Source organism: Porites lutea, chromosome 5 (assembly GCF_958299795.1).
Source record: "Porites lutea chromosome 5, jaPorLute2.1, whole genome shotgun sequence".
Classification (NCBI taxonomy): Eukaryota; Metazoa; Cnidaria; class Anthozoa; order Scleractinia; family Poritidae; genus Porites; species Porites lutea.
The window spans coordinates 11,072,593-11,099,797 of record NC_133205.1 but is presented as its reverse complement, the minus strand read 5'-3'; the positions used below and the strand labels follow the sequence as shown (position 1 = coordinate 11,099,797).

Here is a 27,205-nt window from a genome sequence, read left to right as displayed (position 1 = left end):
TTGTAGCATTGCGTGCTAGTCACATAAAAAAAGGGCAAGTCGGAAATGGAGTGGACGCTTGAGTGTGATTTCAGACAGATAAACTTGAACTGGTCTGAAGTTTGCTTGTAGGAGGGCGGTAAAAAGCACGTGAGTCGAAACAATAGTCAATACTGGCTAAGTCGCAGATGTTTGTTAGCTCCTATATAATAGTTCATTGACGGGGATCAGTACTACTTTCATTCAAGACCGGAAGAAATTAAAAACAATATTGGCCTGGTCAGTAAAAAGCATTACGTAAAGGCAAGAGCATTGTAGTTAAGTTCAGTGGTATGTAAACCATTTGCTAATTGTTCTACTCATTTGAAGTGTGTTCCTAGTAACAACTGAGTACTTTCAAAAGGGGTTCTAAAAATCCATGCTCCCCCTACAGTCTAAAGTAATCTTTCTTAAGAACAAGTTTTAACTGGCTCTTTAGAGAGCATCTAACCGATAATATCATGGTCAAAAAAAGAAGACAAAAAAAAAAGGAAAAGGAAAGAAGAGAAAAGAAAAGAAAGAACAATAACTTGCAGGCTAGTAACTTGTCCGGCTATTTGATATCAGACATTTTTCATTTGTCATTTGTGATTGATTGAGTTTGTATTCGAGACAGTCCTGAAACCAAGAGTTGAGTCACTGAGTTTTTAAGGGATTTCATGATCTCAATGCAACTTACTTTAAGAAGTTCACGAGGGCAACATGCAGTCGAGACGGCGAACAAATACTTCTGAGAAAGTTAACAAATTACTTCATCCACTGTTTGTTTATTCAGTTCGTATTTGCTACATTATACTCATTTTACAGAACACAAGTTTATTTTGGTGCGACGCCATGATAATGGCTAGTGAACTATTGATCTTCTTAATCCATTGTTTAAAATGGCTTTTTCAACAAAACTGACGTAGGAAAATTCTTCAGTCCATAAATCCCGTGATTAAAAATCAGGTCTCGCGCCCCCTAAAATATCCGAGATGATCTGTCTTCGCCAGTACTGCATTTTAAAAAAATTACTTAAGTTATCTTGATCTTAGCCGAGGTTTGCCGCTTTATTTAAGCGAGAAGTCTGGTTTTCTTTTTGATGAGTGCCGGCTAATGGCATTGTGAAGTATGCCGCCTTTGGAAACTTTACGAAAGTTATATCAGGTGTTTTCAGACTTTTTAAATGACGCTAATTGCCTCCGCTTTACTTACTTGTGTGATTTATTCCAGACAAAATATTTGTGGAATGTTTCTTGCGTCACTTCAGATGCTAAGTAAAAACGTCGCAACAGATCTTGATAGTCAGTCAGCATCAACTGAACCCTGCAGACACGAATCACACTGCAGTCTATCGAGCAAAGATAACCATAGGAATTCAAAATTCATCGGTGAGTTCATTGTTCCAATCTACACCCGCCGAATAAGACATTGTATACAAAGCTCCATCCCTGGAGGTGTAGTTATGTTTCGAAGATTGATTTTGATGATACATTTTTATGTAAATACACAACGTAAGCAAAAGCTGTACACATTTTGGAACATTTAAAACTAATCAAATAACTTTTTTCTGCAAAACAAGAAGTCCAGTTTTCCGTACCAAAAGAACTGGGTGATTAAGATTTATGCGGTCGGGTATTGGTCATTTCTTTCCGTATAACAACTCTCAATATAAGGTTGACGGGAAGTGTTATAAAAAGCTGACTGGCTCAGTAGTTGCTAGTTACTGTAAGTACTTTCTTTTGGTTTTCGACAACGGACAAAATTCCAGTTTATATCACACTGGCTTAGTATCGCTGACAACGTTTTCAAATTACTAACGACATGGAACAAGTCTTTTGAAAGCGCAGTAAAAAAAAAAAAAAACTACGTGTGATTGTTCTCCATTTCAGATCCATTGTCTTTTTTGAAACTTAGGAACTAATTTGGCGACATTTGTGTATTTTGCATTTATTTTTTGTGTGTTTCGGGGTCAGTTTCCCGTTTGTTTTCCTATATTTGGCATACGTCGGCTCCTTTTGAAGATGCACAACACATTTGATAACAATGAGGTTAGACAATTTGTTTCTAATTTCATCTTTGTTTTCTTACTTATTTAATACAAAAGGGACTGGGTTCTTTAAAGCACAGGAATACGGCAATTGTCACATTCAATTTTACCAACATTATCTCATTTTTTCACAGATTTACGTGATCACGTTTCTAGCAGAACATGTTCGCCTGGCTTATTAACTTTTTTAAAGCTGGGAGATAAAACCATGCGAAAATTAATACGGTTTGATCTTCTCACACCTAGTGAGCCTAATAGATCAGTGGCTTTTTGAACCTCATTTAGCAAACACGTTCTATCATGTTTTAACATATAAAGCGACATTTTACTTTCCGAGATCTTCAGTTTTCTGAAACTGACACAACGAATTTTGAAATCGACTTCCGGAGAACAACTACCAAGATTTATAATTCTCATTTGAAATCACACTTCGTCAAAACTGAATTCCAATTATACTAGCCTGGATATTGTAAACTCAGCAACCAGACAACCGTAAAATGTTCCGCTTTCATTGAGCTCTCTACACTCGATATAATCCCTGCCCTACGACTTTTTTTAATTCTGAGTATCTTTTTATTCACAACACAAATGGGATGAATGTGGTGGTTTTTATCATGTTGATGCTCGTCTTACAAGTTAAGATGAAGAATTAGCTTTGGCTTCATTTTGTAACTAAATCACGTTACATTCCGAATGATGTTTTATTATAAGATCTTCTAAAAGCCAAACCAGAACTCGGAAAATGTCTTTCGATGCAACTGAACGTTTGTGTCCAAGTTATTTCTTACCATTTCGCACGGCATTTCTGCCTGAATATTTTTCTGTTTTACTTTCAAGAAATCCTATGCCCCAAGTAGTTATAAAGTAGCCTACCCAAAACTCGCCGTTTCAAAATATTGAAATCTTGATCGTCGGAAAAGCAATTTTAAATATTTTGTGCATCTAATAAAATAGTTTTTTTAATGACTTTTCACCGCGATGATTGAAAATTCAGAAAAGACTTACAGTCGTCGTTTTTGTCAGTTTTTCAAACTATTTGAAGAGTTACTAGAGAGCAGCCAGAGGACCTGAGGTGCCCCCACCAACCCCCCGGTAAGGCGGCATTAGTTAACATTTGTCAATGATGACACAGTTCAAGAATTTTTCTCCTTATGTTGGATTTTATGTGATTTTTTTTCTTCGTACCTTGGAAAGCTATTCTCTCAGTTTTCAGTGCTTGAAAGATAAGGCTGAGCACGTTGCAACTGGTTCATTAAAAGACACTGACTAACAGCACAAATAGCCGATATAAAGAGTAATGCCGCGGTCTGCAAGGCCCATCAGATGCCTGCTTGTGCCAAGAAATTTAGGTATCGCACAGCACAGTCCAACTACATCAACAGTAAATCAAGTGGTATTTCTCAACAACCTGATATAAATTAAATTGTATGTCTGTGATACACTTTTTAAATCCTTTGTCTCAGTAAGGGGGGTTGAGCGCATATTATATGAAAGGAAAATTCCAGTTTTGGGTCAAAAAGTTTTCTACAATATACTTTTGGATATTAACCTATCCAAAGCACTTATAGCATGCGATATTTTTGCATGCCCGCGGAACAGACAAGGGCGGATCAAGAAAAACAATGGCAGCTAATGATCCAAGAACGAGAGGTCCGAAGACCACTGCAAAGCTGATTCAGAACAAGGTGTATTTTTAAACATAACAATATTTCGGCTGGCCATAACAGCCTTCTTCAGGTTTACAGATGTTACTGAACTTATGTAGAAATCACAATATTACATAGACGGAGAATGTCGCAATAAAAAGCTAGAGATGTTTAAAGTGGAGTTAATCGGCCAGACTGAGATGATATGTTCTCCAATTTCAAGCTTCGGGTAAAGCTTAAGTTGTGCTCTTAGTTTCACAGGTCAACTGTGACTGACATATTTATTCCAGCACGCGTTTTTGAGAAACACAAACATTAAGTTAAAGTTATGCATTAACGAAGAACTGAACCATCACACCCCTCGCGCCACTAAGGAGAGACAGAGAGAGAGAGACGACCCGGGACGAGTCAAAGAGATCGACGGTATTATCGTGAAGTGCAAAATGCATCGCTCAGCCTAGTTTGGAAGGACGAAAATTCAGTAATTAGGAGACAACAGAGGCTTGAAGTATGTTGTTCTAAATAGACAAAACTATTCGGTTGGTTGTTAAGTTGTAAAGTGTAATAGACAACATTTAGAGCTAAAAAAGCATATAAACTACTGTTCAGAAATGCATTTCTGCCACTCAGTGGTATTCGTCCAAAAGGCCAACTTTGACTAGTTAATCAAACAATAACAGTTTTCGGCAAGTGCCTTTCGCTGGATCCCAACAGCCGAGCAAGTCGCCTCATTTGCCACGTTGTAAGACTGACTTAACTTTGCTCAATGGTTCATTATGTAGCGCTATGGGGAGGATCTGCACAATAACAACCATTAAGGTTAAATTATGGAAGCGACGTGGCCGACTATTGCGTCAGCTGTGGGCCGAGTGTTTATTTAACAGGGTTTTTATTTCTTGTCAATTATGCTTAGAGTGAACAATACCGCGGAATAGTGCCCGAGGGGGCTTGTTTACAACTCCACCCGTCCATGATTCAAGGGTTGATTCTGGCGGGACCCGACGTCTTCTTTAATTGAAAAAAAAGGTAAACGATTTTAATTTTTTCATACTGAACCTTAGCTTATCTTCCATTAGCACCCCGTAATTCAAGGGAGTAAGCCTTTGACCCATGAATAACAGCTTACTTAGAAAATGTAGTACTTCCAATACCACAGACACGGCCAAATAAACATTTATTATAACCCTCAACAAGAGTTTTTCCGAGTAAAAAGTCCAACCATTAAAGATCCTATAACGGTAGTTGTTTTGTGACAATAAGATGATGAAATAACTAGGCAAGCTCCAATGTGATTCAACATCCATATATTCATCATGTAATAGCGTGAGGCTTTCGAGATCCGCCATCTGAGACTTTTGTGGTAAATAACTTAACCTAATTAATTAGTTCAGGGCCTGACTACAAAGCATGTTCGAGGTCAAGCTGTAATCGGATGTTTCGTATGGCTGGCACGTGTGGTTTCAGTGCTTTAGCATTAGACACACCACTTGTCGACCGTTATTCGAAACTAAAAAATAATCTTAAGTTGACAAGTTTGTGGTCTCGATTATTAAACTATTTCATCAAAAAGGTCTTGAACCTCTTCGTCTCCGCTGCACGTACAACGAGTTAGGAATCCATTGAGATTACCAAAACTACAGGAGGGTGGTGATATATACTTCTTAATTTTTATCTTTCTAAGCTTCATAATCCAAGAGTACCTTTGAAACTTCTATTGAGCACTATTTTACTTCGCTGTTGTTATTAGGTATATATGCTGAATGCCACACTCGTAAGTAAGGCACGTTTTTGCTCCAAGAGTATTTGCAATTAATATATAAACTTCTAGACGTGTCCTTCACCTTTAGAAACCGCATGGTAAAGTATTATTCGTTTGCAATTAAGTGTTTTTCACTTATGACATTTTACATTTTATTTGAATCCGATGGTTTTCAATGTTCTATTTCTACCAAATCTAACTTAATCGAAACATGCTTTCTTTGGTACCAAATGTAGACGCTTGGGTGTACATTACACATCTCAGTTATGTTGAATACCTTGTCTAAGAAAAGAAAAACAAAACATATAATTGGATTGTACAGTCACTCATCACTTAAAGCTTCAAAATTGGAAGGAAAATTTGCAATTAACAGCAGAAAACGTTAGAAACTACAAACAATCTTGACCTCTCCTTAAATGGAAGTGCTTTTGATTCGAACGAATTGACCTGGACGTGGATGCACGTATTGGCGTCCGTATTCTCTCACGTAGGCAACAAACAGACTGAAGCAAGAACCTGCAAAGACGACTGTAAGTCTGACAAACTCATGGCACTAGTTCACAAATGAGGCAATCTTTCTCTTAGTTCACTGTCTTTACACACCCCGGGCTACCTTTTTCGTACTTGTTTTATGGTTTAACAATTCGGCCCAAGTTGACCGCAGCACGACTGGTTCAGTTTCTAATTTCTCTGAATTTCTGATCGTTTGAATTCACCATGCAAATGTTGAGGAACTGGAAGTGGGGAAGTGGAGTTGCTCAAAGTCGTCAATCTCCGGCCGGAAGTGAACTGAGATACTTTGTGCACGATTTTTACTTTTAAAAATTTAAAATGTCCGAATGCCTGAAATGCGATTCAAGAACTAGAATGTAAGGATCGTGTTTTCTGTCTTCTTATGAGTTTGATGTTATTTTTTGAAATCAGCGATGCATTATTCAATCGTTAGTGATTAAGGTTTGGCATACTCAGTACTAATCTCCGCTAAGATTTTTTTACAATGCTTAAGTCGTGAAACTACTGGTTCTCAGTCAAAACGTAAAACAAATATCAGTGAGACACGAGACTGCATGGGGGCTTGAACCTGTTCTTCAATGGTATTTTAAAGTCAAAAATGATGCTTCGAGATTTTGATTTTAGATTTTCTGACTGTTAGAAGAATACGATCTTATTGTTTGCCGATTTGACGATTACGTAAAAACTGAACAATTTTTAAATCTGATGTTCCGAAACAGGCCCCTCACGAGTGTGAATTATTGTTGCCAAAAAATGAATTATACGCTGAGGGAATATAGGGATCGTTCTTCTAGATATACAGTATATACCGTATTTATTCGATTAACCGCCCTGGACGCTTATTAAATTTTTGGACCTTGAGAGTGGGCGCTTATTCGAGGTGGGCGCTTATTAAATTTTCAACATTTTCGGCAAGTGTCGTATGTGTATTTTGCAACAAAACAATAAATGGTAAAAACAAAACGTGAAGATGTAACAAAGCAGGGTTCCTATAAATACTTTGAAGAAAACTCCGTCTTCGGGAAAGTCTCTTATTAGTACTTATTCAGTTTTAGGGGTGGTCGCTAATTTGAGTTTGAGTGTTATTGGGAGGAAGGTGTGGTGGGGTGGGCGCTTATTCGAGGCTGGGCGCTTATTAACTTTTTCTGCCTTTAGGATGAGCGCTTATTCGAGGTGGGCGCTAATTCGAGGTTGGGCGCTTATTCGAATAAATACGGTAGTCAAATACAAACAAAATCGCCATATCTTACTGATTAAAACTAGCTGGATCGCTCTGAAAAGGTCTCAAATATGCCAGTGACACACAATTAATGACACATGTAGACAAGATTAAGGAATTCTGCTGCCTTTTCAGCGTTTTATTACTTTTTTGACTCCTATAAAATAGCGATCGCTAGAATCCGTATACTGCAAACAATAACAGTTTATTGGTACGTAACAACAAGCTGCTTGTGAACTTGGGCAACCTGTGGACTAAATGCCTTTTATTAAGGGCGTACTTAAATCGACGATAGTCTCGGCGTACGTAACAAGCGTACTTGTAAAGGCTAACTCGCAAGAAGGGCAACCACGGATAGAGTCATCATCATCTTAATCTAATTATCATTTTATAATGAAAGCTGGTTGCATTTGTTTAGCTACAATAAATTGATCTCTCTCCCTCTCTCTCGCCTGACACTCAATCGCTTTCGCTCTCTTCTGGTCTTTAAGACCTTGAGAATCAAGAGTTGGTTAGTGCCCTCTGCTCTCCTCTCTCTAAGACAGGACAAGAGAGCAGAGGGCACCAAGGAACTCGGTGATATTTGGCTTACGAAAGGAGTGAAAAGTCAAATCCTTGTCAGGTGATCACCCCTTACGGCAGATCGAACATAGGAATGCATCAGGTACACCTGCCCAACATTATGACATAACTTTAATACATCAACATCGCCTACCGACGGCCAAGGCCTCCGGGGTTGTAATAAACGGAAATTCCTTTGATAGAAAAGATCATTTAAATCTGTGGGGTAGTCGAACCATCATTCCCTCAGATGCTGGTAAAAGTTCTATTTGAATTAAACATATGTCATCAGAGATTAGTTCAATACAAAACGCCACCGAGCGCTGTTTGGAATGGGGGCCACAATGGCTTTTTTACCGCACAAGTTTTTTCCTGATTAAAAGATACATGTTACAGCTTTTAGGGGGCAGACACAAATAAACGCGGCCAATCAGATTGGCTTAGACCGCAAGTAGTTCATTAACTCTGTTGCTTTTTTGACGTTCCCGTTGTCGTCGCCTTCGTAGTTTCGTGCCTTAGGACTGAAGCCGACTCATGTGCAGAGCAAAATGAGGCCATCAAGGAAAATTATTATTTGCATATAAGAATGGGGAATCTAACGACGGTTGCATTTGAAAACCGATTTACACGGTACGAGTTTTGCCTACGACTATCGCACAGAGTTACAAGACTTGGTTACACAAGAAGAGTATCAGACATCACGTGTCAACACGACACTTGTCGCGGCGAAATACCGTGATGTCCTTTAAGGGAGATCGAAACCGGACAATATCTTCACTTATGACGTGATTGATTAGGCCAATTCACGACACGAATAGTGTAGTGTATAAAATAAAACCCATCACCAACTTGTGCGCGAAATAGCTTTGATTTACACACTACTAATCGGGCTCGACGAAGGCTTAAGGCTGGTTTTCACTAGCGACGGAACAATAGAGTAATTTGAAAAAAACCGCGCTCTAATTCTGCTTATAACTCCGTGGCTTACAATCTAGTGAAAACTGGGTTGTCCGAGTAGGTAGCAAAAGAGGAACAATTAAACCAATCACAAAACGTGGGAACGAGCATTGTGATTGGTTTATTCTTCCGCGTCTGCTTCCGACTCCGACAATGTGGTTTTCACTGGATCTTAAGTGGCGGAGTCATACTGAGCGGAGTCGGAAGAAAAAGGAAGCTTTCATATTCTCCTGACTCTGATTTCGTTGCGCTTTTGACTCCACTAACGATTCGGATTTTTGATTTTCACTAGGACATTAGCGCTCTTAAAAATCAGACCGTCCGTCGCTAGAAGAAAAAAGGCTTTAGGGTAAGCTGTTTAAACCCATTTAATACAAGCGAAAAAAGCTATACCACTGGAATATGCCTTTTAACATGTTTACTTGAATTGCAGCTGCTACTAAAGTGCAACGAAGTGACTGGCGAGACACAGGCTTTAAACCATGTTCTTCATGACGATAAAACTGAGTCCAGTTTGTTTCCTGTTGGTTTTTGCTTCTGTAGTTTGGAGTAGAAATAGAGGTAGGTCTAGCAGGTCTAAGCGTAAACTAAGGCCCGGTTCAGACACCGATCTTTTCATCAGCCGAACCTAATTCGAATTAAGGCCGACCCAAATTATTTAGATCGGCTGAATTGATTCATACGCCGATCTTAATTGCAGCTGAACTAAGTTCAAAAGGCGAAAAATGCTCATTTCGGTCAAACTGCTTACAAAATACGTTATAATAATTTTAGATTAGGTTCGGTACATGAAAAGATCGGCGTCTGAATCAAAGGCGTTCCAAAGTCGCTCCAAAGGCGAAATTCTCGGCCGGGCAAGGCGAAATTAACGGCTGGGCCGTTCCAAATTGAAACAGGCGGTTCCTAATTGATTCAGACGCCGAACTTTTCATGTACTTAATTCAATGTATTAGGTTCGGCTCATGAAAAGTTCGGCGTCTGAACCGGGCCTAATTTGAAAAATATAATTTTCGCAAAGGAGGAAGCAAGTTTGACACTTTTGTCGGCATAAAAGCAAAACGACGTGAACATCACATCAACAGCAGCTGCAACCTCTTCCCCAGAGTATTCTTGTTTTTCCAAAGGAGAGGAGGTTGACGAGTAACTGTATCTTCTGTATACCAACTAGGCACTGAATTTATAAACTTGCCAACTACGAAACTAAATTAGCTCCCGCAAAACATACACACACAAAAAAGGTCCATGCGCATTGTGCCGCTCGCCAAACATGTTCCAAAACAGCTAGATGGCAGGATGGTTATCAAAGTTGGTGGCTTAAGAAACCAGGACGGCAACGACAGCGACAAAGAAAAAAGTAAATTGTTGTCTTGTGTTCACGTCTTCCATAAAACCTGAAAATAGGACTGAAGCTCGGCACGTCGTAGTCGTGCAGCAGCGGCAGAGAAAATATGTACAATAAAGCGTTATGCAAGAGCAAAGTTGTAGAAGTCACCTTTACTGACCCACTGATTTACGAGGAGCACTTCAATCTTCTCTCGCTTTCTAGAGATCATAAACTAGAACCCAACGAGACAGTAATCAAAAAGCTAGAGATTGTAAAAGAAGCAAAAGAAATCATTTTTTCATGCGCCTCATGAAATACGGATCTAGACACTTGAAATTTTTGAGACCTTTGACCAAATCAGATACCCCCACCTGCAATCTCATGATGTGCGACTATACTGATATTATTTATATGCAGAAGGGTCCCTAGAGCTCCGTTTTTATGTGCTTTTTAACTAATCATCATACATATCTATTGTAGAAAAATGTCTCTTTATTGGTTTGGTAACTGTGTTATTCCATTTTTTTTTTACCAGCTCTTGATAAAAAGATAGTTGGCTAGCCAAAGTATTGCTTATTATAAGTTTCGTAGGCGTTTCTAGAATCACTCTATAAATATTATGTGATTGTGTTCCGTCGTTGATCTGTACCCCCTGCTCTTCACAAGAAAATTATCAGCTAGAAGTCCAAAAATCCCGGCTTACCAAGGCCCTAGTTTCAATCCTACTTTAGGGTAACTTCTTAAGACCTCCGGTCACTTTCCTTGTTAATAATACCCTACTTTACCATATTCCTAAAGGAACTACTGTACCTTAAAGCAATACTTTTCACAGCAGGTTATACCTCACCCCCTTCCCCCTTGGTACAGTCATACTATCCTAATAACGTTTATAAGGTTGTGTTCCACCCCACCCCACACCACAACACACCACTGCGTATAGGAAGGACTCGCTTTTTATCAGTAAAAACAAACTGGACAACCCACAATGACCACAACTGTGATTCCTGATTAAACTCACAACTGCATAAATCTTCTCGATCTGTAGGGGAAATGGGAAGCTTATTGTCTGATTTTCATGGGAGGAAACGTCTGTATTCAGGCTTACTTTCAGTGGTCTTGTGGCGGACGAATAACTGTGCTGGGGCGTGTGGCCCCTTTTTATCAACCACTTAATTATCTTTTTTAGTGCTTTTCATTAATCAAGTTTCTTTACTTTAAAACCAAACTCAGTAACCATTTTCAAACCAGAAAACGCAACACTGTCTTCTACCAGAGCAGGTCAAACGCCTGATGGACCACACGTACCAACTGTTGTTGTAACATCGCATAAGGCCTCTTAACGCTACGAAAAATTCTTCAGTGTGGCGTTCTTTCCGGACCTCCTTAAGAAAGGGATGTGTGTACTAAACATCAGTCAAACTGTAGAACAAACAATGGAATATGCATGAATAGTTTTACGGAAATCAAGTAGGACATGTTTCTTTAATGCCCAACATGCAACATTTCCACCAAGCAAGTCGTATAGAGTTTATTTTCAATGAATGAGAGAATTCTCGAAGCTCATGAGAACTTAGCATAGTATTGGCTAAGTTCCAACGCGCCATCTCTCAACGATACACGTGGCTGTCTGTCGCGCCTCCACTGTGTATGTGAGGAGGGAATGCTCATCTACTTAAAGTCTACAAATCATATATGGTTGAAATGAAAGAATAAAAGGTTTTGACTATCGGTTTGTCCTTACACGCGCATCTGCGGCTTACTCAGTGATTGATGGACGGAGTGCGGGATTCTTCGTGTGCCGGCAGCTTGTATATTTTTGGGGGGGCTTAAAATGGATTGATTGCATCCGCTTGTTGTGGTTTGTTGCAGAACGTGATATCAAAGGGTACTCAGGGAGTAATTCGAAGTAAACAGAAACCCTGATTACGTGTATGGGGTATCATATGTTACCGCCTTCAAAGAATCTTAATTGAGTAACAGAACTCCTGGCAGCAGCTCAAACCGTAAACACTATATCACAACCAAGCGAAATCGATCAGTTTTCGAGTGATGTCCCTCTTTAAATGAATATTTAGGTGAATCAAACATAACGTTGCCCGCTGTGAGGAAATTTAAGCAAGGTAAAAAAACAACTTACAGAAATTCTAACGAAACCATAACGGAGTATTCAAAATTGCGTTTTTACTTAACAGAACCAGTGTCCCTAGAGTGAATCCGAGAAGTAATCTCAGTTCATTTTCTTGTGTCAAAGACTTAAGACGTGATGGTACTGGCCAAGGTTTAGTTTATGCGTTGGTGCGGAAGTTGCGTTTTTTTCAAAATCACAATTATCATCGAGTAACGGTAGAAGCTAAGTGAGAAGCAACCCACAGCATAAATTGGCCCCCTTAAAGAAAGCTATTCTTGAACTTGTTTTTCTTTATTTGGTTAACTTACACTTATTTTTTTTCCATTCATTTTTATTACTGTACTTCCGGTTAAAGACATCACGTCCTTCTTGATCAATGGTCAAAAGACTGACTAATTCGGGAAAAGAAAAAGAAAAATTTCCCAAACGCTTTGAAAAATATAAGCAATGAAGACGAAAAAGACAAGAAAAAGGGTAAAAAAAAGTTAGAAGACTATTTAATTTTCGCATGAAAGCCCTGTCATTAACTTAAATTTGATGACTGTAATCCACTTCAATCATTATCAATAATTGCTTTAACTTTTGCTCCATACGTTATTTCTGATCCAGTTTAGTCTTATGAATTAAGGTGGTAGCCCGTCACAATTTGACAAAGAAGACAGACGGCAGCAAATTGTCCCTAACGAGAAAGTATTGAAGACGAGTTTGGCTGAGCCAGGGACAGAGCACAGGGTGCATGGAGGAAAACACTGATTTAAAGATGGCAATAGTAAGCCATTTCTCCATCGATAATACTTCCTTACTTTTAACTAGAATGATCTATTCTAAACCTATACTAAAGGGTCATTTCAGCAAAAACGAGTTATTGCTTTGAGGGAAACGATGAGCCCCCCAGAATCCGCTTGTTTGGCACCCGCAGATTTACTGCCGATTAAAATGAGATTACAATTCTTCAAATCCAGCGGCTAAATTGGCTTCAAGGTGGGTTAAATTAAGCACAAATGTTGAAAATAACCCCATGAATGGGCGGTTTGTAAACAAGGCTAATTCAACGCTTTGGGGTGGCGGCTGGGTAGATTTGCATCCACCCCTTTATTACCTTGCGATTACATAAGAACTTGTTATGTTCGTTCCAAATATCACTTGTTAGTTAATATCAGTAGCAGATACTGCTAACGTTTAGACCAAGCTAGCCTCTTTTTTGGTCTTTTCTTCGCAGGTAAAATTGTACCTATGTTTGGCTGAATAGCCCTATTTTGACGTGTATATACATATGATCACAGCACAAAATCTAACGCTTTCAATTTACCAGCAAAACAAGTTCGGGAGACTTTTCTCTCGCTTTCTTCGCTTTGTCATTGTAGATTTTTACTGGTTTGCCCCAGACGATATGAAATATGTTTCAATGTTTATCTCTCCCCTTTGCCCTTTTATTGGTTTGAATGTTGTACTGACTGGCAATGTAAGATTTAGTGTCCTAGTTCACAAGCACCCCGAGGGGCAATATTTGCAGATATTTGGAAAATCGATTGGAATAGCGTTTCATTAAACTAACCCCACATGAAAACAGTGTTAAAGCGAGATTCCTCGTTTGCAAGTTAAGTGTTAATTTTCGAATGATTTAAGTTTTTCAGTCAGTTGTTTTGATGGAAGTAATCTAAGGAAAAAGGAATTTTAATTTTATAAGCGACACTGGCAAATTTCAAGGAAAGAAATGTTATTACTCCCCGACCCGAACTTGCAAGAACTTTCACCTTCCGAAAATTCTAGTTGAACTCGTTGACAATATGCAACAGTTTTTATTTTTATTAAATATTTTTTTGATTTGATTCTTGTCAGTTTAGTTTGTTACTTTATAACGTAAAATTCTTTTAACTGCGTTGTTTATAATCACAAATCTTAATGAAACGTAAAACTACATTATTGATAGTATTGGACGTCAAAAGTTCCAAGGAGATCAATGGTGGCAAAAAGGAAGGAATATATTAAGCCAGAAGAAAAGGAGTTTAGTACAATTATACAACTTTAAAAAGGGAGACATGCACTATTAAAAAATCACTATATCTGTCTGGCAAGAAGCACTTAAGTAGAATGTCTAAAGTGGGGTATTCTATGTACGATCAGTTCGTATATTTGAGATTCCTTTTTTTATCATTAGTTTTTAGCTGTAGAATTGTCACGTAAAAAGCAAAACGTGGCAAACTAATGCTACCACTGTGGTTTCCGTCATAGCACATTAAAAACGCTAAAGATAATTCCTTTCACCATAAATTCGCTCGGTTGTCTATTAATCCTTTCCGCTGACGATACGTCAAGTGCATTTATTCAGGTCATCTGAGATTAGCAGGATCAAAATCCAGCTTAATAATCCAAAATTAAAATAAACTGACCACGGTAGCATGTAGTCTCTACAAGGATCTCCAGCTGTCTTTATACCTCTACTAAGTCTCTTTTCACGAAAAATTAGACTGGACTGTAAAGGTTCCGTAAAAGCCTCCAGAAGGGCGTTTCCCGGAACAAAACTCCTCGTACATTTTTAGCTGTCCTAAAAGACGAAATAACAGCCGGCCGCCCCAGTTACGTCAGGCTACCATTAGCATAATGAATTTTAAGTAAAATTTCAGTGAGGCTTTACAAAACAGGTTACAGTAGTTGTTTTTAATTAACCATTCAAAGGAAAGGCAAAAATAAGGAAATCTTCAGCTTTCTTTGGAATTCACATGAGGTTCACATTTGCGTGTTTAACTTTACCCCTCAATTATTTAATACTCTTTTATTTAATAAAGATGACAAATAAGCCTGGTAAAGTGTTTGTCAAATCACGATACTCGACTTTATCATTTATTTCCTGCTGCGAGGTCGTAACGTGACTCAGCTTGAGCCTTGTTGGAACCGGAAGTTGCCATCATTTCACGGTCATTTCCTGTCTGCCTGTCAGCTCAAGCGGCTGGGGCGGTGTTTTAAGAGTAGATATAAGTTCGAATTTCCAGCGCTTTGGTTAGTCAGTCTTTGCACGATCGATTAGATTTTGCAGTTTTTCTAAGTGGACAGAAACTGGTTAACATGAAACCTGCCCAGGTGTTGACGGGTCTGCTGCTAGCTTTCTTGAACGTTTATCGATCTAAAGGTAGGTTGTTGTTTCAGTCAGTTTCCCAAACCTTCTTCCTCGACCGCGCAGTTTCTTAACTGGTTCTGTTCTGCGTCACTTTTTTGTTCTTTTGGTCAGTTCTTTTCTGCTGATTGCAAAGTTCATTGACATCCTACTTCATCATTCCCGTCAAAAAATGAGGAATTCCTTCTTTTCTGCGAAAACGTCTTTCATAGTATTTTGTTTTCTATAATAATCAAGAAAACATACGCAAATACAAATAAAGACCCCCCTGTATCTTTCACATGTTTTTACGGAAATTACGACTGGCTCCCAGTGTGCCTGTTGAACTCAGGCAATACGAGTTTTTCCCTAACTTACATCTGGTTGATTCAGTTTATTCTATCTGTTCTAGCTGTATTGCTAAAATACGGATGTGTTTTATACGTCTCAGTTCGATTTATAAACTCTGGAGTTTAACTTTTAAAAATAACTCTGGACGAAACGTCTGTTTTGTAATGTTTATGTTAGGAGTCACGTGCGCTCTAAGACAGTTTACTCTGGACTGTCGTTTTTGCTAGCTCCGTAAACGCAGTCAAGTCGATTAGACTTTACACTATTTAGAAAATCTAGTTTTATGTTAAAAAACTTAGTGATTACATTTGCAAGGGGTGCTAATGGTAAGGTGAGCTATAGCAGTGCGATGTTGTTCGGGAGGGGGGGCACTTAACAACGACGCCATGCCCTTACCCTTTTATGTACCAGGAAGTTTTCCTGTGTTTTTCAAAGCTACAAGATGCTTCTGCAGGGCCAAAAATAATTTCCGGAGAGTCTCCGGACACGATGACCGCCCAAATTCATTTTACCTCGGTCACGTATCGTTTCTCGTCAAAAATATAAGATAAATAACTCTTAAAACATTAAGGGCCCATTATGGGCGTTATATATTTGCAGCCTGCGAAATTCAGGTAGAAATCTTACCGAATACAAGGCGATAAAACGTAATAGAAACTTATCTCGGCTTAATTATCGTAAACTTCATCACCACAGTGAGCGAACAATGTTCCAAAACTACCAGGCGTAAATCATGTTGTGGAAGACTGGTTACTGGTCATGAATAAAAAGCTTTGCCATAGGCTCATTTCTCGAGCGCCTTGTTGTTAAAATAGAAAATGATTATCTCTGTCAAAAAACATTAAACACGCTCGTCAAATCAGCACAAAATCGATCGATTTCTTGTGAAATTTGGCTAGAAAATTCGGCCGTTTTTTACCGATTGTTTTTTGGCGAAGTAAGCCCCAAAATTTCCACGAAATTCCCGCGAAATCGGCCGTTTTTTTCCGTGAATCTGTCTCCGAAAATCCCGCAAAACTTGACTTTTTTCCCCGACCTAACAGAAGCCCTGAAAAAAATCGTTGCTTAACTAATAAAAATGACAACATTTTTAATTTTGAAACCGGAAGTGCGTGAACCCCAATGTCTGATTCAATGTGCGAATCGTAAACAACGGTTCTAGTTGCAGTTCACCGAAGATTTCAGATTAAAGTTCTGCAATACACATCTACTACATACTACATACTGATAACAACTGAAACAACTAAATAACATGGAAATTTTAATTTATATCATTTTCAATACGATCGAATGTGACCGGTCAACATGACCGGCAAGACGAAAGGTTGAACAGTCAACTCCCGGCCAATCAGTCCGGACTTTGTCCGTTAAGTTGACTGGCCGTTATTTTGAGCCCTACCTTTGTCTTTCCTTTTAAGTCCTTTTACAGACAGAAATGACAGATTTCCCAACCCTTTCATTACTTTAACTAGTAAATCCCTACCCTTTCACTGATACCTGAAGTCTGCAAAGGGTAACCCTTTCGGGCGGAGCGCCCCCCCCCCCCCCCCCCGCGTGTAGGCCATTTAGAGACCACGCCCCCCGGATGATGTTAGTTTAAATAATGCTAAAAGAAAGCGAATTTGTCCATTAGGTTTTTTGTGATATCAACTCGTGTTATCTCAGTTCTTTACGACATTAAACGGTTTTTGTGAACTTACTGGTGGCGCTCTACGTTACCCAAAAGATCTGTGAGTTTCCGTGCTGGCATTGCTTTTATTGCAATCACAAAATAAACTTCATGGAAAGGTAGCACAAGGGAGGAGTTTTGGCTTCAGTTTTCACTTGATTGGCTTAAAAATGCACGACTTTCACTTCGAATAAGTGAGATAAGTAAAAGTAGGCGAGCAAATAGCTTCAGTGTGTTTTCGTTAATTTAGGCATCTAAAGACCGTTGAATTCCGAAAATGCACCCTTTCGAATGTAAGGGCCCTTATGTTGGTCTTGGATTATGTACTGACTCCTCTTGTAAAACTGAAAATGAAACTCTTTTTCTGTTATATTAACATGGTAAAAGCCTAGACATCAGTAGTTACTTATGACATAACTGAATACATATTCTCAGATTTCCTAACAAATAAGTTTCTTTACAACAACAAAGGTCCCCCAAAAAAACTGAGGAATCCCTTGTTTTATAGATCACGTCCTTATTACTCCGCTATAACAATCAATTCCAGACTAACACGATAAGAATCCATGCTTTCTTTTCGTACAATTGGGTTGTTTTATGGTGTTAAGGAAGCCTTCATCGGTAAGAGATTCTGCTGCCATTTAGCTTACAAGTTACCGGGGCAGAATTCTGTTGCAATTCGTTGCCGATCGAACAGTCGCCCAAAAATCGCAATATATTTCGACGCAATAGACAGTAGCCTTAAGGCACTGTATTTTTAATTAGGAGTTTTGCTCGTGTGTTTGAGTTAATCCTCTTATAATGCCATAAAGACCTTGAAAATCGTCTGTCTCGGTTACAAATTTCCCTCTACAAAGCCCAACCGTTTCTGAAACGCAAATTTCCTTTCAATTATACGCTCCTTCGATGAACGAAGGCCTTTGAAAAATATAAGCCCCGGGGCGTATTTTCGGGATTTTTCTTACCGTAGTAGATTTCATTATATAATAAGAGAACCGGGCCGGGCTTTTCAAATCTACGTTTAAGATAACCCGGGATTAGTGCGAAATTTGATTCAGATGAAAGCTTAAAAAGCAAATTCAGTTTAATTCTTCTTGTCTACAATTTGATTATTGGATTCTCTGAAAGAATATGTGAAATTGACATAGAGAGTACTTTTGAAGGAAAGGGTTAGCGCTAATCGGCCTTCGAAAAACTGAGCTCATCGATCAATAAATATAGTGTATAGACAATTACCTGCACTGTGGCCGGCCTGTGGGTTATTGAAGGAAACGTAGTTTGCACATTAGAACTTGGCTAGAACATATCTTCCCTGCTAGCAGAGGCCTAAAAACATATCAGATTTCAACTTTGACCTCGTACGCAAAATAGTGAATTTATAGTTGTTTTCCTTTACTTCAGGGATTTTTTAAGTGTTTCTTCCGATTATTTTTTGCGCCTTGGAGGTCTCTTTCTTCCGGCTAGTAAATGTTAAACAAGATTCTTGATGTTGGTTATCTTAAAAGATAGTAAACAAAAAAAGTTTGAGGAAGGCCCTTTGCGGTGTGGCTGGTGTCACTTTCTTCGCTCCAGCAAGTGTTGTCACGGCTCATTGCTCATTCGTTCGTTTGTTTGTCGCTTTCTCGTTCATTTGTTGTTTCTAATTGACTTGAAAAAAGACATTTCTCTTTTCCGCGATACCTACCATACTACAGGAAATTAACTCACCATGAAATTAAAGTATTGGAACTTAACGCTACTTAAATAATTAAACGCGAATTTAAAGGTGATGTTACACGGAGCGATTCGCAAGCACGATAAGTTCAGCGCAACACAGCGTTGCAATATTGGAACAATGTTGCAACCATTCGAAACAATGTGGCAACAATGATGCCATGCTGTGTTGCGCTAAAAATCCTCGTTGCGAATTGTCTCGTGTGACATCACCTTAATGGAAAACGACTTTCTTATAAAGGAGATAAACGCGAAAGAGACGGCAACATTTAAAAATGAAGAAAATTAACGGGACTTTTACAAAGAGACAAAAATTGTTGAGAAAACTAGAACAAAGTTGAACGTATAAGCCGAAATGGAAACGTTCGTGGTACGTCCCCTATGGCCACTTGGTGGGTTCTTCATAGTATGACTGATCCTGGCGGATCTCCGCCCTCGATAAAAAACTCCTGAGTCTCTCTTAGGTGTAAAGAACGTCAAAAGTAGATCGAGAATTTTGGACCAAAATTAATAGTAATAAGGTTAGATATAGCTCTAGATATGGCAGTTAGATATAGCTCTTTCACATATAAAGCTTTGCTTTCATGTTGAAATTAAGCGCTGTACTAGGATGAGTCATGACCCTAGCATTGCGCATGTTCACTAGTTTACTAGTTAGAGAGCTCTGGCATGGCTTAGATGATACCACAATTGTGGGTTGGGGTGGCTTTATAGCTTTTTCTCCATTACAACGTCTGCACTACACTGCAAAAGCCCAGAAGGCTAATACAGCGCTGTATGCGGTTAGTAATAACTCAAGACAACTATTTCGCGGGGAGGGTAACTGCATAATTGACTGATGTATGGCCGTCTCATGTGTAGGTTTCGAATACCGGTTGTGCTTCAAGGGCATTGAAAATGGCACGTGCAAATATGAATCCTTCGTAGGAGAATGGGAATTCAAGAGGAATGATGATTGTTGCAATAGTGACGGAGCCGCGTACTACATTAATGTGACTGAAGACGACAGGATAATTTTCCATGTTTTGAAAGTTGGACAGAGGTCTTGTGTTCCCTGTAAAAAGGCTGGTAAGTCGTAATTATCCGTTCGGCGATTACTTTTTGAGAAGCAAGGTCTTAAACTTTGCGATCCAGCACTATAAGCAATCATATTCTACTCTTTCCTGAAGCAAGATCACAGGCTGGATTTCTTCAGAAATTTTCATGTTACTATCTGATATCTTTGAAAGTTTTTGAAATACTTCAGGATTTATCAAGAAACCCACTTACGTTAAGGTATGTCTTAAGCGTTGCTTTAGATGGATCTTTTAAACTTAGGTACCCTTCATTGTACTGAGCTTGTTTAATCAGCTACCAACATAAAATTTTAAGCATCTAGAACTTTGTAAATGCGTTTGCACTAATCAGAATGTTGTTGTTATCAATAAGCGCTTTATTGCTTTAATAACTATATGCATGAACTTGCAAAGTCCACGAGTGATTTATCTGCTGACTGGCTTAGTATTGGAAACAGATTCCTGGGTGCTTTTCCTGAAGAGCGTAAATTTAAATTTGGCCTGTGGATGTGCGGCGTATGTAGTATTAATAAAGTTAAAGCGATAGGAAACTTGGGTTTATAAGTGCGCAGGAAAGGAAGGGTTATGAGGCCCCTTTGAACTATGGGCCTAGATGTTCACAAGATGATTAACGCGAATCCAAGGTTACTCACCTTGACAACTAATACGCCCTTATAGTTCTACATACCTAGGACTAGCGCCAGCCAAGCTTCCAAAATCTCGGAGCCTTTTTCATATCGCAAGTTTAAAGTTAATTCACTCAGGGGTTTCTTCTGAGGAAGTGAGCTTACGCAACAGGACGGTAGAGGAAAGAAGACGGCAAATTTTGGGTGACGGGCGTCACAATAATTTTGTTTGAAAAATGTTTTGACCGACCTTCACCCTCCTTTAACAGACAGGTCTTTTTGTAAAAGACCAGGAAACATTTCAAGTCACGATCAACACGAACACATAGGTTATAGGTCTGTCACGTTTGTCATGCACAGGCGTTTTGCCGTCCTCTTCTTTCTGCCGTCCTGTTGCGTAAACTCAATAATAAGGAAACTACCTCGGCTTTGACCGGCAGTTGTTTCATTGGTTCATATTAGGTCGGTCAGTGAATTCATCTTTCGTAAATCCGCCCAGCTGTGCGACCACGAAATGCAGATATGGAAAAGTCTGTAAGATCAGATACGGCAAGCCAAAATGCCTCTGTCCAAGCTGCCATACTCCAGACTTAAAAAGACATCAGCCTGTGTGCGGCACAGATGGAAACACATACAATAACGAGTGTGAATTCAGAAGAATGACGTGCAAAAATGGAGGGTTGTCCAATGTTGAAATAGATTATGAAGGCAGCTGTCAAAGTAAGTACAATTGTTTTTTGACTGAATAAAAGAAGTTTATTCTTCGCAAAGCGAGGCCGAAGGCCTCGTGAAGCAGCGGTTTATAATTTTGTCGCGCGTGGATCGTAGCGGCTTGCAACCTCGAGTGGCCCATACATATTGCTATGAATATAAATTAACAGAATAATTTTTTTAAAAGGAAATTTTAACCAGTCGGGTGTGATAACGACCACACCATCAATGCAACCACGCTGGCATAGCAGCCGCCGTAGAGGCTCTGATTAGGCTCTGATTAGGCTCTGATTAGGCTCTGATTAGGCTCTGATTAGGCTCTGATTAGGCTCTGATTAGGCTCTGATTAGGCTCTGATTAGGCTCTGATTAGGCTCTGATTATGGGAACTTAAGGAACAACGACGGCGACGGCTACGAAAGTGTCACTTAAAAAGTGAATTCGCGCTTGTTTATCGCGCTTATTCCATCTCGTCTAATTCGTCAAATGTTGGCAAAAGTTTTTGGAATTGAATTTTAAAGAGTTTTCTCAAAGTTCAGGAAAAGAAAAAGAAATTTGTTTTCTTGTGTTCCCGTCCTCGACAAAACGTGATATTAGGCACTTTTACGTTGTAGTCGTACAACGACAGCAAAGAAATATAAACCCATTACTTTTTTGCCGTACTCTTTGCCGTCGCCGTCATCGTTGCTTAAGCTCCCAGTGATGTAGTTTTGGCATGGGTCTCCTCGTGGTGGCTCTCTCGGTAAATTCTCTTTCAAAGGTGATAGGGTAGACAAAGCCCGGCTATGACTCTATTTGCAAGTGAACTAACTCATATTAAAGATTTGAAGAACAACTCTGTCAACAAGCTAGTGTAAGATAGTGCTATTTTCTAAAAAAGAAAATCTCTTCTTACTTATACTTTATGTTGATCCTCCCTTCTGAGACTTACGGAATCACCATCTTAGAACATTGCAAAAACTGTGACCACACTAAATCCCTGCAAGCGTTACCCCGTAGAGATGGAAGACAAATTTTAAATTTGCCATGGGACGCACCATCGAGAACAGTCATGGAAGTTACTCAGTGGGACTCGATTCATGAAATGTCGAAATTCTAAAAATCGTGCATAATTATATTACAGCATAGCCAGCGACAACACTCACTCTTTAATTTCAGATTAAAAATTAACCAGGAGATTGGAGCCAATCGGAAACGGTGAAATATTTTAAATGAACAATAATAGCTGTTAACAATTAGAGACTTTCTCTAGCTATATCAAGCTGTATCCTGTGACACAGTAAGATCGTGCTTTGAGATAAAATAATTTGTGTCATCAGCAAATAGTATAAACGTACGGAAAGTTGATCAAAGATGAATGTCATTAACTTATAAAATGTATAGGTCCCAAGATAGAGCCTTGTGGAGGTTGTAGCCGGTTAGAAAAGCCATCAACTTTCATATGTGAAGTTCAAATCTGATATATTTCGTACACATCCTTTCACAAAAATATCTTAGCTTGATATTGGCCAAACGGCCAAGTGGTTGGAGGTCTGCGACAGTTATTAACAATTCACTCTGTTTTTAGCCGGGTGCGACAATGTTGTTTGTCGTAAAAACCGCACTTGCGTGGTAGACGTGTACAATGTACCAAGCTGTGTGTCATGTGAGGCGCTTTACAACTCTAAATCGAATTTCACGAGGTACGACCCCATATGCGGAGCAGACGGCATTCAGTATCAAAACGACGATCACTTAAGACTGGAATCTTGTAAACAAGGAAAAACGATCGGTGTGGCGTACAAAGGCCAATGTGTCGGTGAGTAGTCGTCATTCAACTGTAACAACATTCTCTTTTGCTTAAAAGTAATATTTTAAAACTCCAGTTCGATCACTGATTCGTCAATTTGTGCTGTCTTAGTAAAATATTTTAACAAATTCGATCTTTTTTTTAAAAAAAAACCCCAAAACTTGTCTTCGCATGAATTAAATTAAAAAATAATGGCCCAGTTTTGTTATTTAAAACCTTATTTAGGCATTGAAAATGTTTTTTGTCGTCTGTTACTGCGGATTGGAAGGATGGACATCGATTGAAACTTTAGAAAATTGGGCCAACATATTCAAGTTTTTATGCTATCTCCGCAAAAATCACCAAAAAAATATTATGGTTAGTGGTCCCTGATGAAATGTGTTTGATATGTTGTTCATAACTCTACAGGAGCATTCTGTGTATGGGTCAAGATGCTAAGAAATGACTTGAGCAAAGAATTGATCAAAAACAGCAATATCTTCGTGACATAGCCCCTTTTAATCTATTTTGAGTCCGTCCTTTTTTCTCGTTAAGACAACAGTTAACACTCAGCTATCATAGATATTTGTTTTAGGTTTTTTGGGCTTTCGAAAATACTTCGTAGGAAAGGATTTAATAGAAAAATGATAGTTATAGTGATGTATGGGGTCATCTTAAACGTTAAAAATAGCAACTGTAATTGTAGAATCTGGCTCATGACTACTCAACTTAATATTCTCTATTAATCAGGATTACTTGGTACATAATGATATCTTTAAAACTTTGCTGGCGTTTTAACCTGACAGTGATGAAAAGTGTTTTGTTGATTCAAGACGACGACCACGAAACAAAGCCATTGATATTCGGATAGATGGATTATTTTTCATTACCCCTAACAGTGATTTTCTGTTCCCTTCTTCGATTAGCAAATGCGACGTGCCAAAAAATTAGCTGCCCCAAGGATGACGTACAAAGGGACATCAGAGGAAATATTTACTCCGTCAGACGACACTGTGTATACGACAATAACAACAAACCACGGTGCATCTCTTGCACTTGCAAAGAATCCTTCCCAGGATCAGTAAAACCCAGTTCAGAACTGTGCGGCACAGATAACATGACGTACTCAAGCTACTGCGCTTTGAAAGAGAAAATGTGCTCGGGAAATACGTTTCTTGACATTCAGTACCGAGGGCGTTGCAGAGGTAATAATAAATATTAAGCTTACGCAACAGGACGGCAGAAAGACTAAGAAGACGTCAAAACGTTTGTGTGAGACAAAAGGGACAGGCCTATTACTTGACTGTTTTGTCGTGTCTTCTCTTAACATTGGTGTATTTCTGGTCTTTTGCGAAAAGATCTGTTTAAAGGAAGGCGAAGTTTGGCGTAAAATTTTTCCAAACGGAATTGTTTTCATGCTTGTCACACAAGGCTTGTCGTCTTCTTTTCCTTCAGTGTCTACGTTCTACTGATATAGCCAAGTAGCGTTAGTCGGTATTTGCTGACTAGGTTTCTAGGCTCGCCTCTGATACATAATTTAATGAACTTGCTCCCATAACGCACCGCGGGTTATGAAAATGAAACAAAGATGCTATCCTAGGATATCGTGGTATCGTGTCATACATCCCATCTCTTCCGAATTAACCAGTAAATGGTTCTTGTCCTTAATCAACCTCTGAGACTCCGGGGTAGCTAATAAAGATCGAGGAAAAACTCGTTACAAGCTCAGCAACAAGAATTATAATAAGTTCTATTATCTGCCTAATACCTGAGAAGGCCTGGTACCAGCCTGCAGGCTGGCGCCCCAAAGGGAAAGTGGAAGCCGGGATAAACCACACGCGCCATAACACTAACAGCTCGCGAAGTTAAATAAAGGGAAGATGATAGAGATTGCTGGCAATGCTGGCTTTATAATTTGCACTTTTAACCCACCGCTTGCATCTCTTTGATTTTTTAGACTCTGACAGAATCAATGACGATCCTGCCAAACAATCCCTCATAACTACCCCGAAGCCGTGCAAATATGAAGAGCTGGATAACTATTATATCACGCAACGAGAACTTGCTTCAGTTTTAAAGAGACACTTTGGGCTCGAGGTCAGGAAAAAGCCTCTAGGCGATAAAAAAATCCTTATGAAGAGTTTAATCCATTTCTTGCGACGGAAGTGGTCGAAGATCACCGTTAAAACAGGTGATCAATCATAGAAAAACATGCTGAGCAGTCAGTTAGAGACGTATTTCTGCTGACCAGTCATCCGAGATAAGGTAGATTAAACGCAGAACAAGAATTCATGAAAGCAAAACGATGTAACTTATTTGCCGAACCATTACATCTTGAAACATTTATTAGATATCAGTCATGAATCCTTGAACACAAGTTATATTTGTAATAATTTATATACGTATATGGCATCAGTTATGTAATGAAAGAATATACTTAATTTGGTTCTGATAATACTCCTCTTGTTGACACCGGGTTAAAAGATCATGATCTGGAAAAGGTAAAACACGACCTCATTTCGGGGTCAAATAAAAATATCGTTTGTGTAAAATATTCATGTTAATTTTCTACACTAACTCTAAACAGTGTCTAAGCCTTGTATATTAATCAGAGATGAACGTACTTTCGTTCGGTAATTTAAAACTATATTTTTGTATCCCAATTCTATTATAGGCTCCGTAAATATCATAACTCATTGACACAACACAATTATCTAGTTAACGCTAAGGAATACGGTTTATACTTCTATTAGTATGTATGATTTTTAAATTACTTGATTTACATTTTAGCACTTTTAAAGATGTAAATTTAATAACAAGTCATTGTAAACATATAATTTGTTTTGCAGTAAAAAGCGTAAAATTTACTGCATCGACTAGAAAGTTATTAAATAAATGAAATTATCATTAGTTGCAAATTTTTCTTCCTTTTCATTGGCCGAGAGCTCACCACGTGACCTGCAAATAAGTGCCTACAAATGATGGTCTGCTCATGCGCACTGTTGGCTGCAAATAATATTCTGCTTATGCGTAAATGAAACCACGCTTTTCTCCTTGTTGCGATCGCTCTTAAGTGAAAATGGCAGATTGCTTCGCTTCCCAAACTCGGTGATCGAATGATAAAACAGTTATTGAACTCGATTATCGCGGGTAGAAGTAGAATCATGAATCATGAACCATACTTACAAAACATGTAAGAATCATGACTCTTTTGTTTTAAAAACTTGGGAATCATGAATCTTTGCACTTCGGCTCGGGAATCATGAATAACAAGACTCTGAGAAAAGTTCAACAAAATACACGTATAAATTTGTCGCGTTTGATCCAGGGAATGCAGGATGGCGTTTCAGAGAGTCCAATTTTCCAAAATTTTTCCTAGGGAGCATGCCCCCGGACCCCCCTATATAATTCGTGTAATCGGGGCTGATAGTCCGTTTGTTTCTCTAGTAACCTGGTGCTTAATGTTCAGTGACGAGAAAAAAAAACTCCATACCTAGACCAAACAAATGATGATACCGAGTCTGGATGAATTAGAAGTTTGAACGCCGAAGAAACTATACGAAAGGAGACTAAGTTGCCGCTGAGAAAATCATTAAGTCAATAGGTGATCAAAAGAATTCGTGAATAATGAATCTGGAAGAAAATTCTTGTAGGAATCATGAATTATTGAGACATAAAAAGACGGCAGGAATCATGAATATCAAGATTCAAATGATTCCGCTTCCACCCCCGACCTGGTGAGAGAAGGACCACTGACTCACGCCCTAGTTGTTCAAAAGTTAGATAACTACACCCAGCGAATTCCCTAAATAATTATCCGCTGTATTGTGATTTATCCGGAGGATAGCGCTATCTAACGTTTTAACAGCCACTGTGGCTAGTCCAATAACTCTGTAGAGCGTTTTCACATGACGTCGCCACGGCCATATTGGTGTTCGAAAACAATGAAAACGGCGGCCAAGTTGGTGTTCCAAACAAATCCTGTGGGACTTGAACTCTTTCCTTATAGAAATCATTTATTTCGCTCCAATAAGTTTGATTAGATCCTGGCCACGTGAGTGAAAACGC

General features: G+C 38.9%; 1 protein-coding gene across 5 annotated transcripts; it reads left to right on the top strand.

The window, feature by feature from the left end:
* The first annotated feature begins 1,264 nt into the window (after window positions 1–1,264).
* LOC140936252 (follistatin-A-like) lies at window positions 1,265–26,055 on the top strand. 5 transcript variants are annotated; one of them, XM_073385685.1, is made up of 7 exons: window positions 1,265–1,388; window positions 9,136–9,263; window positions 19,840–20,046; window positions 21,122–21,379; window positions 22,937–23,167; window positions 24,064–24,342; window positions 25,095–26,055. In XM_073385685.1, exons 2-7 carry the CDS (start codon window positions 9,185–9,187, stop codon window positions 25,340–25,342), a joined length of 1,302 nt encoding a protein of 433 aa, XP_073241786.1. In that variant the 5' UTR covers window positions 1,265–1,388; window positions 9,136–9,184; the 3' UTR covers window positions 25,343–26,055. The 5 variants fall into 5 exon arrangements, with proteins under 5 accessions (XP_073241786.1, XP_073241788.1, XP_073241787.1 ...); XM_073385687.1 differs by lacking the exon at window positions 1,265–1,388 and adding an exon at window positions 5,963–5,982; XM_073385686.1 differs by lacking the exon at window positions 1,265–1,388 and adding an exon at window positions 8,949–9,051.
* Window positions 26,056–27,205: the final 1,150 nt, after the last annotated feature.